The sequence below is a fragment of the Macrobrachium rosenbergii genome, chromosome 59, assembly GCF_040412425.1.
Source record: "Macrobrachium rosenbergii isolate ZJJX-2024 chromosome 59, ASM4041242v1, whole genome shotgun sequence".
Taxonomy (NCBI): domain Eukaryota; kingdom Metazoa; phylum Arthropoda; class Malacostraca; order Decapoda; family Palaemonidae; genus Macrobrachium; species Macrobrachium rosenbergii.
Window position 1 is genome coordinate 8,677,173 of NC_089799.1, and position 13,578 is coordinate 8,690,750.

Here is a 13,578-nt window from a genome sequence, read left to right on the forward strand (position 1 = left end):
CTATAACGAAAAAATTTTGTTAACTGAAAAACCAATATGCCATGAACACAATTTCCCATTGTGTAACAAGGCTTCAAATTACTCTGAATTAAAACTTTAAAAATAACACACTAATATGTAAAAAAACTGAAAACAGAAATACACTGTAAATTAACAGCTATACTATGTTGATATCTAGAAAACTTCAAATACATGTATACATCAATACTTTCAAGCTGCTCAGAGTCATCATTGCTTCACCTGGAACTGAAATTTCTGAAGTCCAATGGTAACAAAAAACCTCTCAACCTTTTAAAAATATCAGTTGAAGCTGGCAAAAGAAGTCAATGGGGGAATTTTGGTAGCAAACTTTACGGAAACAAGTAATCACTCACTCTCAAATCTAACAAAAATCAAACGAGAGACAACATAAAACACTGAAGGGGTGAGCAAATGTAACAATATGCTACTTACTGCAGAAAGAAAATTTCAAAAAAAAAAAAAAAAAAACATGCTTGATACATTTCCACATGTAAATGGATTTACAACCTTGATTAATAAAAAGTATATGATATTCAAACACTTTATAAAGTACATTATGCAAAACTGATTTCCGTAACATTTCATAAATCAGACATGCAATACATGAACAGAAACGAAATGGTGGTTACTAACCTGGCCCGCATGAGGAGGTGCTGCGGAAGATGGAGACCTCCCAGGAGACCTTGTAACAGGTAAGCACTGATTGACCCACATCTCTATGAAGACTTGAATCACAGCCTGAAACCGTTATGATAATCTAATTCCTTGACAGTTCATTTAATCACATCTTAAATGAAAAAGGAAACACCAAGCTAGGCTTATGAAACCACCCGTGGTGATGACCTCTTTTATTTTGCACTAAGACACTTGAAGAGGCTCATGAGATAATAACCTTTAAATGCCGAGCCTCTATTTACAAAAAGTGTCACCGTATGCCATGGGGTTTGAGAGTTAGCGAGCGGAAAGAAAGTTTTTCAAAAATCACAGCACGCTAGTTTTTAAGATTAAGAGTTCATTTTTGGCTCCTTTTATTCTCATTGCCTGAAGTTTAGTATGAACCATCAGAAATGAAAAAAAATATCATTATCATATATAAATATTGGAATATATGACAGTGTGAAAAAATTTTTATATATAATTGTATACAAATCGCGCTGTGAGCAAAACGGTTAAAGCTAACGAGTTATTTTTTTTTCGCTGTATTGTACACTAAATTGCGATGATTTTGGTCTATAGCAAATTGTAAAACGATCAAAGCAACACAGAGAAAATATTATCACAAATGATGCATGAATTAAGTAATCGCTGACATAAAAAGTTTTTTCAAAAATTCACCATAAATCAAAATATTATGCTAGAGACTTCCCGTTTGTTGCAAAATGAAGGTAAATGATTGAATATTACTAGAATGTAAGAGTTTTAGCTTACAATTGCAGTTTCTACCATTTCGGTTGAGTTAAAGTTGACCGAAGGTTGAAATTTTTTCTATTTATCGCGATTTATATGAAAATATTTCAAAACTGATAAAAGCTACAACCATGAGTTATTTTTGTTGTATTCTACATGAAATTGCGCACATTTTCATACATAAAACTTTATGTAACGGCTAATAGAAAACAGTGCAAAAATTACGACAAAGTGACTAAAGAAATTCTGAGATTTTCAGCAGAGTTAGCGCGCGCGGACGTAAGGAAAATTTTTTTTTTAAAAATTCACCATAAATCGAAATGTTATGCTAGAGACTTCTTTCGTTTGTTGCAAAATTAAAATTAAATGATTGAATATTACTAGAATGTAAGATTTTAGCTTACAATTGCATTTTTCAACCATTTCGATTAGAAATCAAAGTTGACGAAGGTTGAAATTTTGGCATTTATCGTGATTTATATGTAAATATTTCAAAACTGATATTATTTTTGTTGTATTCTACATGAAATTGCGCACATTTCATATATAAAACTTTATGTAACGGCTAATAGAAACCGCAAAAATTATGACAAAGTGACTAAAGAAATTCTGAGATTTTCAGCAGAGTTAGCGCACGCGGACGTAAGAAAAAGTGTTTTTTTCAAAAATTCACCATAAATGGAAAAATATTGTGCTAGAGACTTCTTGTTTGTTGCACAATGAAGGTAAATGATTGAATATTACTAGACTGTAAGAGTTTTAGCTTACAATTGCATTTTTCGACCATTTCGGTCAAGTCAAAGTTGACCGAAGGTTGAAATTTTGGCATTTACTGTGATTTATATGAAAATATTTCAAAACTGATAAAATCTACAACCATGAGCTATTTTTTGTTGTATTCTACATGAAATTGCGCACATTTTCATATATAAAACTTTATGTAACGGCTAATAGAAAACGGTGCAAAAATTAGGACAAAGTGACTAAAGAATTTCTGAGATTTTCAGCAGAGTTAGCACACACGGACGTAAGGAAAAAGTTTTTTTCAAAAATTCACCATAAATTGAAATATTGTGCTAGAGACTTCTCGTTTGTTGCAAAATGAAGGTAAATGATTGAATATTACTAAAATGTAAGAGGTTTAGCTTACAATTGCATTTTTTGACCATTTCAGTCAAGTCAAAGTTGATCGAAGGTTGAAATTTTGGAACTTATCGTGATTTATATGAAAATATGTCAATATTGATAAAAGCTACAACCATGCATTATTTTTTGTTGTATTCTACATGAAATTGTGCACATTTTCATATATAAAACTTTCTGTAATAGCTAACAGAAAACAGTGCAAAAATTACAACAATGTGACTAAAGAATTTCTGAGATTTTCAGCAGAGTTAGAGCACGTGGACGTAAGGAAAAAGTTTTTTTCAAAAATTCACCATAAATCGAAATATTGTGCTAGAGACTTCTCGTTTGTTGCAAAATGAAGGTAAATGATTGAATATTACTAGAATGTAAGAGTTTTAGCTTACAATGCATTTTTCGACCATGTCGCTTGAGTCAAAGTTGACCGAAGGTTGAAATTTTGGCACTTATCGTGATTTATATGAAAATATTTCAAAACTAATAAAAGCTACAACCACAAGTTATATTTTGTTGTATTCTACATGAAACTGCGCACATTTTCATATATAAACATTTGTGTAACGGCTAATAGAAAATGGTGCAAAAATTATGACAAAGTGACTAAAGAATTTCTGAGATTTTCAGCAGAGTTAGCTGATGCTTTCTTTTGGTACAAGAAAGAAATTCACAGCATCGCAGCTGGGTCAACGCTGTAAAACGCGAAACAACAGCGTGATCCGTGAACTCAGCAGAGTTAAGCGGACGAAGGGAACAAGTTTTCAAAAATTCACCATAAATCGAAATATTGTGCTAGAGACTTCTCGTTTTGTTGCAAAAATGAAGGTAAATGATTGATTATTACTAGAATGTAAGAGTTTTAGTTTACAATTGCATTTTTCGACCATTTCGGTCGAGTCAAAGTTGACCGAAGATTGAAATTTTGGCACTTATCGTGATTTATATGAAAATATTTCAAAACTGATATTATTTTCTGTTGTATTCTACATGAAATTGCACACATTTTCATATATAAAACTTTATGTAATGGCTAATAGAAACCGGTGCAAAAATTATGACAAAGTGACTAAAGAAATTCTGAGATTTTCAGCATAGTTAGCAATCGGACATAAGAAAAAGTTTTTCAAAAAATTCACCATAAATCAAATATTGTGCTAGAGACTTCTCGTTTGTTGCACAATGAAGGTAAATGATTGAATATTACTAGAATGTAAGAGTTTTAGCTTACAATTGCATTTTTCGACCATTTCGGCTGAGTCAAAGTTGACCAAAGGTTGAAATTTTGGCACTTACCATGATTTATATGAAAATATTTCAAAACTGATAAAATCTACAACCATGAGCTATATTTTGTTGTATTCTACATGAAATTGAGCACATTTTCATATATAATACCTTATGTAACGGCTAATAGAAAACGGTGCAAAAATTACGACAAAGTGACTAAAGAATTTCACTGAGATTTTCAGCAGAGTTAGCTGATGCTTTCTTTGGGAGAAGAAAGAAATTCGGCGCATGCACAATAACACTTGTAAACAAAACAACAGCATGATCCGTGAACTCCAGCATCCCTCAAGGCGCGTGATTTAAAATTTTTCGCAAATGAGGCCTATAAGTATTTTTCCGCGAATATTTAAAAAAACTTTTTTTAGTCAACATATTTTACGTCCACTCGGCACCCAACAGACAACTTTTGTCGACGTAAAATACGTCCAGTCGGCGTTAAAGGGTTAATTAAAAATAATAATCATACAAACCAGGATCCAATGAAAATATCTTAACATGATCTGAATAGAGCTCTGAAATCTAAACTGAAATACAAAATGCAAACTATAGGTTTGACACTGTTGTCTAACATCTATACTTTCCCTTTTACACAAAAAGTAACCACTTATCTCTTTCTCTTCCCCCATCTCTCTCTCAAAAGCCATGATCTTGCTATCTATCTCTCAAAAACATTTGATAAGTTATGAAAGAAACATGAAGCTTTCATAATAAAACTAATATTGTAATACCTACCTGAACCCCTGAATTAGCCCTTAATTCCACTAGCCCGAACAACCTCAATTACCAATCTCTCTATTGGGAATTTTAACAGCCAGCATTACCAACACTGCAGGTAAAATCTTGTCACTGAGCTACCACAACAAATGGTTGGTAAAACTGACACAGGTGTGTGCCGACACACCCCATTTTAAATCAATTGCTTTTTCAGGTCAAATTGATGTGGAGAAAGGAGGGTGGGAATCATTCAGGTGTTCAGGTAGGTATTACAATATTAGTTTTATTATGAAACTTCATATTGCAATACACTCCTGAACACCTGAATTAGGCCCTCCATTAACAACATTTTAGGAGGAGGGATCAATTCTATTGCACGCCTTTTACCAACCTCAGAGATGGTAGCTCACCAATCTGTTCTGCCATGGGCTATCTTGTTTATTTTTTCACTCACCATAACGGTCGCTGTTTTTGGTGAGGAGGCATGCTGGAAAGTACTTTGATCGTCTGTCAGGTCAGTCTTGTTCCATCCGTCGACCTCCCATGTGGCTATTCAAAGCTCTCGCGCATGGAGGAAGTGAAGCAGTGCAGAGCCGCTGTCCCTCCGGCAACCTGACTGGGTTGAGGGGAAGGGTCGGACGGCCGACTGGTGACGAAGTATCTCAGCGTCGACGAGAAGCCTAACCTACTCGAGCACCCCGTGGACTCGTGGAGGAAAACTATCGAGACTACGATAGTTAAAGAAAACGCGACTAACTTACAATTCCCTGTGATTATGCTATCACTGTTGCCTAACAAGGAATTCTTCTCCTCGCTAACCTACAAACCAACGGACTAAAAAGAATATCCCTTCAGTTAAACGGAACCCTTAGATAGAGTTAGTCGCAATAACAGACTAAGAGAAAGCTCCCTCAGTTAAAATGAACACACCCTATATGATGGAATTAGCCGCTACAAATGACTAAGCAAATAACCCTCCAACGATATGAATTGAACATCTCTTAAATAAAAGGGAAGTAAATACTGATACGGATTTCCAAATAGCCGCTTCCAGAATAGAAGATACTGAATAATTCCTCAGAAAGGAAGATGAAGTAGCAACACTTCGAATGCTGTGTGCTCGGGTAATACAGGGCTTGAAGACGACGGAAAGAAGAACAACAACAACCCGGTGAAGCTTGGGAAATTACCTCCCTCAGAGTAACTGATCGCGTTCTTTGACAGCGAATGGGACAGATTCCGAGGAGCGAAAAGTGTACACAGGCGAGGACGGAGTTTTTCCAGCTTTTGACAAATAAACTTTCAATGCTCGAATCAGGCATAATGCATCTCCGCTGGTCGCCAGCAACGGACTCTTGCAGAGAACGAACTCTGAAATCGAACGAGGAAGAGGTTAACTTCCAACTCCGGCTTCGCCACAAATTCCGGTAGAAAAGACAAATGCATATCATTTCTGAATAAGAGACTAACCTAGAAATCGCCTGAAGCTCACCCATCCCCTTTAAGCTGTAGCTAAGGCCGTAAGAAAAAGCACCTTCTTAGTTAGCTGTCTCAAAGTCAGAGCTTTAATGGGTTCAAAGGCAGGGGAACGCAGAAAATGAAGTACTCGGACAAATCCCGGAGGAGCCCGATTTGGCAAAACAAGACATTCAATCTTAAAAGAATGCAATAAATCATGGATGATTTTGCTGGCAGAAATCTCTGGGAGATGGAAGCTAAATGTACTACTCAGCATTGAGCGGTAACCAGTAATAGCTGGAAATATGCAAGTTCCTTCACTTTCCTAAGGAATAACAGAAATTCAGCTATCTTAGCAATAGAAGGTCTTGAGACGGAGTGACCTTCCTTACGACACCAACTTCTATACATTGTCCACCTGACTTGATAAAGTTTGCAGGTTGATTTTCTCAAGCTGAGAAAGCTGTCTAGCCACAGCTTTAGAGAGTCCGTTTGTCTAGCTGCTCCCTGATAGTCACCATGCAACTTCTGGTTCAGCACGCGAGGGTTTGGGTGATAATGATGGAAATGCGGTTGTTTGAGAAGATCTTTCCGCATGGGCAGGAACATCCGGAACTTCCGTGAGGAGCTCTAGGAGTTCGAAACCAAGGCGTTAGGGCCAGCAAGGAACTATTAAGGTCATATCTTTATTGACACTTTCCTGCAATTTCCTGATTACTTGATGAATGAGCCCGAATGGAGGAAAGGCATATACCTGCATTCGATTCCAATTTTGTAGCACTGCACCGGTGCCTATCGACATGGAGTTCGCTACTGGTAAAAAGTACACTGGAAGATGATGGTTCCATCGTCGCCAAATAAATCTACTGTTGCTGGCCATTTCGGAGAACCTGGCCTGCACTACGTCTGAGCCAAAGTCTACTCTCCCCCAATACCTGATGAGAGCGACTTAACAAATCGGCCAGCACATTGAGACTCCCGATCAATTGAGGAGGAAGAGAAACCTTTTCTTCGCACCATCTCAGGACTCTCTGAGCTACAATATTGAGATCTGTCGATCTCGTGCCTCCCGATTTTTTCAGATACAACACGGCCGTTACGTTGTCGCAAAACAGAGCCACTACAGTAAACCCCACGTATTCGCGTTCTCATGGTTCGCAGACTCACGCATTAGCGGGTTTCTCTGTGGAACATATCTAGCCATTTTTCGCAGAAAATTCGCTCATTCGCGGTATTTTTCACTGAGAAATATTCACTAATTACTGTATTTTCATATAATTTTCATGAATAAATGCACTTTTTGTTATAAAACTATTAAAATACTCAGGTATAAGCATTTTTACAGGGTTTTTCTTGGTTTAAGCTATCAAAATGGGCAGTTCTAAGTGTTTTTAGAGGGTTTTAAGTATTCGCGGATTTTAGCTATTCACGGGGGGGGTTCACTGTACTCTGTTGTGCATGAGATTTGAGAAACACCGGAGGGCCTCTTTTACTACTGCCCTGAGTTCCCAAAGATTGATTGATTCCTCCTGAGGCATCTGTGTAAAGATGAAACGTCGGGGGAAGAGGGGGGAGTCGATAGACCTCCCAGGTGTCAGATTCCTTCTTCTAACCACCACAGAAGATCCGGCAGGCAAGAATCGTTCCAGACTATGAACACGTTCTCGTTCGCGGAAGTCCCAGCATTCCTGAGACATACCTGAAGAGGCGCATCCGGAGACGCAGACCCTGGAATTAAGAGAAAAAGAGAAGACATTCTCCTAAGAGGTTTCTCCAAGCTGCTACCGGCTGTTCCCTGCTGGACAGGAACACTCTACCTGTTGTAGGACCGCTTGTATCTTCTCCAGGTTGGGAAAACCCTCAAAGGAAGAGAGAGAATCCTCATCCCTAAATAAGTCATGGATTGGGTTGGTACTAGGCAGCTCTTGGCAAGGTTTAGATGAATTCCTAGTAACCTGCACAGTTTTAAAAGAAGTCCCTCACCCTACTATCTCCTCTAGAGAGGCAGTGGATCAGCCAATCGTCCAGATATCTCAACATCCTGTATCCCGACAATGCATAATTGTCGACACGGAGACATGACCTCGTAAACACCTGTGGTGCTGTGTCAGTCCGGAAGGAGAACTTTGAACTGGAAGGTGCCGGCGGAAGACACGAACCTGAGGTACCTCCGAGAACTGGATGAACCGAATCTGGAGGTACGCATCCGCCAGATCCACCAAGACCATCAATCCCCTCCTGACTGACTGCAGCACCAATTGTGCAGTCTCCATTCGAAACTTCACCGTCACCACCCGGCGGTTGAGGCCTCGAAGGTCTATAATGGGCCTCCACGCACCTCCAGCTTTTGCTGCGAGATAAGACTCTGCTGCAGAAGCCTGGAGAGAGAGACGCTGGTTCCAACGCCCCTTCTCCAACAGGGGCGAATCTCCCACAGAGCCATTCCCCTGATGGAAGACGGGAATAACCTCAGGAAGGCTGACAGGGAAGGAGGACAGAGGAGGAAGGGAATGGAAAGGAATTCGATGGCCCAACCTCAGGACCTCCACAACCCAATCCTCTGCCCCCAACTCCCTCCCAAACCTGCCAAAACGGAGCGAGACAACCTCCCACCGGAACAGACGAGGGGCATATCTCCTACTTGGAAAAATCCCACGACGACGAGGGTCTAGAAGCAGACACCGATGCGGCCTTGTTTGCATAACGTACCCTCTTGGGTGTCCTAGGGGGAGACTTCGAAGATGTTCTCTTGGAAGGAGAAGACTTTCGGACACCTCTAGGGGAACGAGAAACCTGGGCTGCTACCCTTATCATAGCTTGCTGTGATTCAACACAGGAGAACTCTCTTATGTGATTGTATGTTAGTTTTATAAGTTAGTCATTATTTTATTTTCTGCATTGATGAAGTGTATGGGTATTGCAGAATGTATAAAAAGAAAGCACGTTTAATTTTATAAGATGTTTTTATAGCATAGCATTCCTTATGTTTAAAGAGTATGTTATTGTTGTGATGTCATAGGAAGTGACGTAACAGGACGAAAATGGCGGGAGGGAGAAAAATGTAAACAAACCAGTAGCGGGGGTGTTGAAAGCATGGTGGAAAGAGGTAGAGAGAGCTCTCTGAAGGTTAGATCGATAATGGTTGGGTTGTAAGTCTGTTTGTGGTTTTGATGTCGTAGCTGGATTGCATAGAGTAAAAGAACAACGTGAACAGGTGAGTGGATCACATAATTGAATAATTTAAGGATAGGTTAGGCTAGAAAAATTTTCAAATGGTAGCAGGCGTGGTTAGTTAAAATGGAGCGGATCTGATGGTAAACTTTGGGAGATGAAATGGAGGAGAGACTGTCCAAGATTTAGCGGGGCACAGAGGCGATTATAAAGGATGGAGAGGACAAGTCGAAGATTGGCTTGTGGTGTGTGGAGAGAAGTGAAATATCCAGGGATAGAGATAAGGATGAGCTTAAAAGGGAAAGCTTTAGAAGTAACAGAAGGAATAGATAGAGATGAACTCAAGGATAGCGAGGGTTCAAAGATAATCCTGTCCAAACTAGATGAAGTGTATCTAAAAGATACGTTAATGGAAAATTACGGTAAAATGAAAAACTATTTTAAAATAGAAAGAGAATCTAGTGAAAAGATGAGAGATTTTATAATTAGGTATGAAAAGGCAGAGTCAGAGTGTAGTAGGGCACTAGGGAAAAGCATGCTCAAGGGGAAGCAAAGGTTTTTCATGTACTAGAACAATCGAATCTCTGAGAAGATCAAAAAACAAATGGTATTAGCAGCTTGTGGTCGAGAAAAGTTGAATATAAACAGTGTCACAAATAATGAAAAGAATATTTGAGGGATTAGGGAATAGAGAGGAGGGGAATGGTTAGGGATCAGAAGGTTGTGAGAATTTTGGGAAAGGGTGGAAAAACCAAAGATATAGGGGGGAAAGGTGAGTCGAGGTAGAGGTGGAAGAAACCTTTAAATAGAGAAGGGAAAGTAACACTGTGTGCTATATGCAAATCGAATGGCATTGGGCCAGAGATTGTCCTCAGAATTTTCAGAATAAGAAGAAATCAGAAACTGGACAAGAAGAAGAAAAAAAGTTTATATAGGAAAAGTTAGCAAAATAGAAGAAGAATCTTGGGAAGAGGTGGATGCAATTTTAGACACAGGATGTAAGTCAACAGTTTGTGGAATTAAAAATATAGCACGTGTTGTGGGTTTGAATCAGGAAGAATTGAGGAGAATGAATGATACTAAGAAAGAGTCTAATAAAGTATTTAATTTCGGTGAGTCATCATACAAGTCGAAGGAGTAATGGAAGTACGTGATATTGAAAAACAAAAAGTTTTATTTGAAGACAGAAATTTTGCAGGGTGATGTACCATGGTTAATAAGTAAGAAAACCATGAGTAAAATAGGGATGACCATAAATTTAAAAGAGAATTGTGTTAAAATAGAAGTATTGGAAATGATGGTAAAGTTACGAGAAGACAGACAGCCATTTAAGAATACCAATTTGAGGAGGAAGGTAGAAGAAGAATTATTATTGGAGGGGTGGAAGGGAAAGAGCCTAAGGAAATTAAGAGGTACAATGTGAAGTTACATCTACAATTTGGCCCACGGAAGTGGAGATAAAATATGGAAGCTAACAGAGGAAGCACAGTGGAGTGACGGTTTGGGAGAGAAGGAAAAGAGGAAATAAAGTTACTAACTGACTTAATCGTAAGTTGTGAAGTATGTAAAAGATATAAAAGAAATCCAGCTAAACCAGTGGGATTTTCTTGGAGTAAGACATTCAATGAAGTTGTAGCAATGGATGTGGGAGAGATAGAAGAGAGAAAGTTCTTGGTAATGGTAGATATGGCAACAAGGTATTGTCAGGCTTTTGGATAAAAGACAAGAAACCAGAAACTATTATAAAGACTCTTTTTGACGGGTGGTTTGCGATATTTGGGGCACCTTCTAAAATATTATCAGACAACGGGGGAGAATTTCAAAATGAAAAGTAAGGAGGATGGCAGAAAGGTGGAATATTAAAGTATTAGCTACAGCATCAGAATCTCCATGGAGCAATGGATTGTGTGAAAAGACAGTAGGCATAATCAAAGAAAGCTTAAGAAAGATGAAAGATGGTGAGGAAGTGGATTGGTCCATAGCATTAAGATGGGTAGTGAGTGCAGGAACTGCTTAATAAATAATGGTGGTTTCTCCCCAACCAATTAGTATTTGGGAAAATCCTTCCTTTGCCTAATTTAATGGGAGAAGAAAGTTCAAGTCCTGCAAGCAGAGAAAAGGTATGGAAGAAAGCATAGTAAGGGATACACTGAATGCAATGCATAAGGCCAGAGAAGTGTTTATCAAAAATGAGTCTTGTAATAAAATAAGAATTGCTCTAAACAAAATGTCAGAGAACATAAATTTGAAGAAGCAGTAGTGGGAGACGAGGTATTCTATAAGAGAGAAAATGAAAATGAATGGAAGGACCTGCTCAGGTAGTGAGTATCAGGTAAAACAGTAGTGGTTAAACATGGGGATTCTCTAAGAGAAGTAGCGAGAATACATGTTACTAGGATTCAAAGACTATCACCAGAAAAGGAGAAGATACTTAAAGTAGACAAAACACACACTGTGAAAGATGAGTCCCTTGCATCAAAGGAAGGGAATATAGATGAGCAGGAAGGAAAGATGATAATTGGCTGAGAAGGAATGCTGATGTAGAAGAGACTATAGAAAGAGATTTGGCAGAAAACACTGGAAGATGAAGGGGGAAAGCGAGGTAACAGAAGAAATTGAGTTAATAGAAGAGATACCCAAATTCAGAAAGGGAAATAGAGTTAGAGCTATAAACAAAAATACAGGACAAGTAGAAGAGTGGACGATATTGAGCCTTGCAGGGAAAAGATCAAGCAAATCTTGGGCTGATTGTTAGGCGCAAATGTAGAAGACTCACAGTCAGGTGACAAGGGATGGGGTTGACTTAAGAGATTATAGTCATGTAGAAAAATTGAAGATGAAGAAGAGGTTTTGCTAGATTCGAAAATAGAAATGTAATTGAAGCTAAAGAAAAGAACTACAAAGTTGGAGAGAAAACAAGGTATATGAGGAGGTAAATGACATTGGACAAAAAGCTATATCTACAAGATGGATAGTAATTGAAAAGGTAAAAGGTGGGGAAAGGATATGTAAAGCAAGATTGGTAGCTAGAGGTTTGAAGAAGAAATGGCTGAATGGGAAAACGATGCTCTACATGCAATGCCCGAAATTTTAAAATTTTGTTTAACGGTAATAAAACTGAAAGATTGGAATTGTTATACGTTAGATGTAAAAACTGCATATCTACAGGGTGATGAAAATACAACGAGAGGTATATTTAAAACCACCTAGTGAAGATGGTTGGAGTGGATTATGGAAATTGAAGAAAACTGTTTATGGGCTCAAGGATGCAGCAAAGGCATGGTATTGTAAGGTGGTAAAACTGGTGGAGGAGCTTAAAAGGTGAGAGGTAGATTAGAACCTAATATATTCTTTTGGAAGAAAGACAATAAACTGAATGGTATTTTATGTACACATGTAGATGATTTTGCTATGGAGGAACTGAAGGATTTTTAAAGGAAACAATTGGGAAATTGAAAAGGAAATTACAAGTAGGAGAACAAGAAAGTAAAAGTTTTAAGTATATAGGAGTAATAGTAGAGCATAAGGAAAATGGAATTTGTCTTAATCAGTGGCAGTATATAAATTCTATAAGAGAACCAGAAGCCAGAAGATTTACCGGTAATACAGTATTAGGACAAAAGGAGTTAACAGAATATAGATCAGTGGTAAGACAGTTGAATTGGGTATCGCTACATACTGTGCCAGAAATACCATATGATGTTAGTGAATTAAGTAAAGCTTTTAAAGAAGGAACGACTCAAGATATGAGAAAGCTGATTAAGATAGTGAGAAAAACTAGAGTGCATAATGGGAGAAGTGATAATAAGTGAGTTAGAAGAAGAAAAGATTTATTGGAAGCCTATGCAGATGCTTCATTCAGGAATATTGAAGATGGTCATACTCAATTAGGTTATGTGATATCATTGACAGATGGTAAGAGGAGAAGCCCTATATGGTGAAATCCAGAAAATCCAGAAGAGTAGCAAAGTCCACCATTGAAGCAGAAGCTCTGAGTGTTGGGAGGCCATAGAAGGATTGATATATTTCAAACATTTGTGGGAAGAGATAGTAGGAGGAGAAAATTAGAAGCACTGGTGAAAACTGATAGTAAAACCCTAATGACTGCAATAAAACAAGTACCGGAGTAAGTAGTAAGAGATTAAAAATTGATATTTTCAGCAATAAGAGAAACAATAGAATCTGGAGAAATAAGTGAGGTGAGATGGATAAAAGGAAAGCATCAGATAGCTGATGTATTGACCAAAGCTGGAGTTTCTGGGGAAAGCATTAGGAATTATGTAGAGGGTAAAGAATTGGAGAATAATGGAGATTAGAGGGGATTAGGATAAGAAAAGGCTGGAGGAAGGAGAAGGAGATAAGTGTGATTGTATGTTT

General features: G+C 38.1%; 1 protein-coding gene across 9 annotated transcripts in view; it reads right to left on the minus strand.

Moving 5' to 3' along the window:
- Positions 1–13,578, minus strand: part of LOC136837403 (sphingomyelin phosphodiesterase 4) — an 84,794-nt gene that overhangs the window by 56,941 nt on the left and 14,275 nt on the right. For all 9 annotated transcript variants that reach the window (XM_067102182.1, XM_067102179.1, XM_067102185.1 and 6 more), the window contains one exon: positions 655–759. In XM_067102182.1, coding sequence (XP_066958283.1) covers positions 655–759 — 105 coding nt within the window. The remainder of the gene's footprint in view (positions 1–654; positions 760–13,578) is intronic.